The sequence below is a fragment of the Eimeria tenella genome, genomic scaffold, assembly GCF_000499545.2.
Source record: "Eimeria tenella Houghton genomic scaffold, Eth_scaff2492, whole genome shotgun sequence".
NCBI classification, from domain to species: Eukaryota; Apicomplexa; class Conoidasida; order Eucoccidiorida; family Eimeriidae; genus Eimeria; species Eimeria tenella.
The window spans coordinates 928-1,142 of record NW_013542357.1 but is presented as its reverse complement, the minus strand read 5'-3'; the positions used below and the strand labels follow the sequence as shown (position 1 = coordinate 1,142).

Here is a 215-nt window from a genome sequence, read left to right as displayed (position 1 = left end):
TGCGGGTGCTGCAGCAGCAGCAGCGGGGGGCGCGGAGGTCACGCGGCCCAGCAAACGGCCCTCGGCCGTCCGCAGCTGCAGCACGAAGGAGGCCCCCAAGACCCGCAGCGGGGTGTGGGGCCCCAGGGGAGAAGCAGCAGCAACAGCAGCACGAGCAGCAACAGCAAACGTGTCTTGGGGGCCCCCCGGGTCGAGGTGTACCGACACCCGGGTCA

At 71.6% G+C, this 215-nt stretch overlaps 1 protein-coding gene across 1 annotated transcript in view; it reads right to left on the bottom strand.

Moving 5' to 3' along the window:
- ETH_00038325 (uncharacterized protein) overlaps window positions 1–215 on the bottom strand; it is a gene marked incomplete at both ends in the record, with an annotated part of 2,850 nt that overhangs the window by 1,830 nt on the left and 805 nt on the right. The window contains one exon of the mRNA XM_013375025.1: window positions 3–215. Coding sequence (XP_013230479.1) covers window positions 3–215 — 213 coding nt within the window. The remainder of the gene's footprint in view (window positions 1–2) is intronic.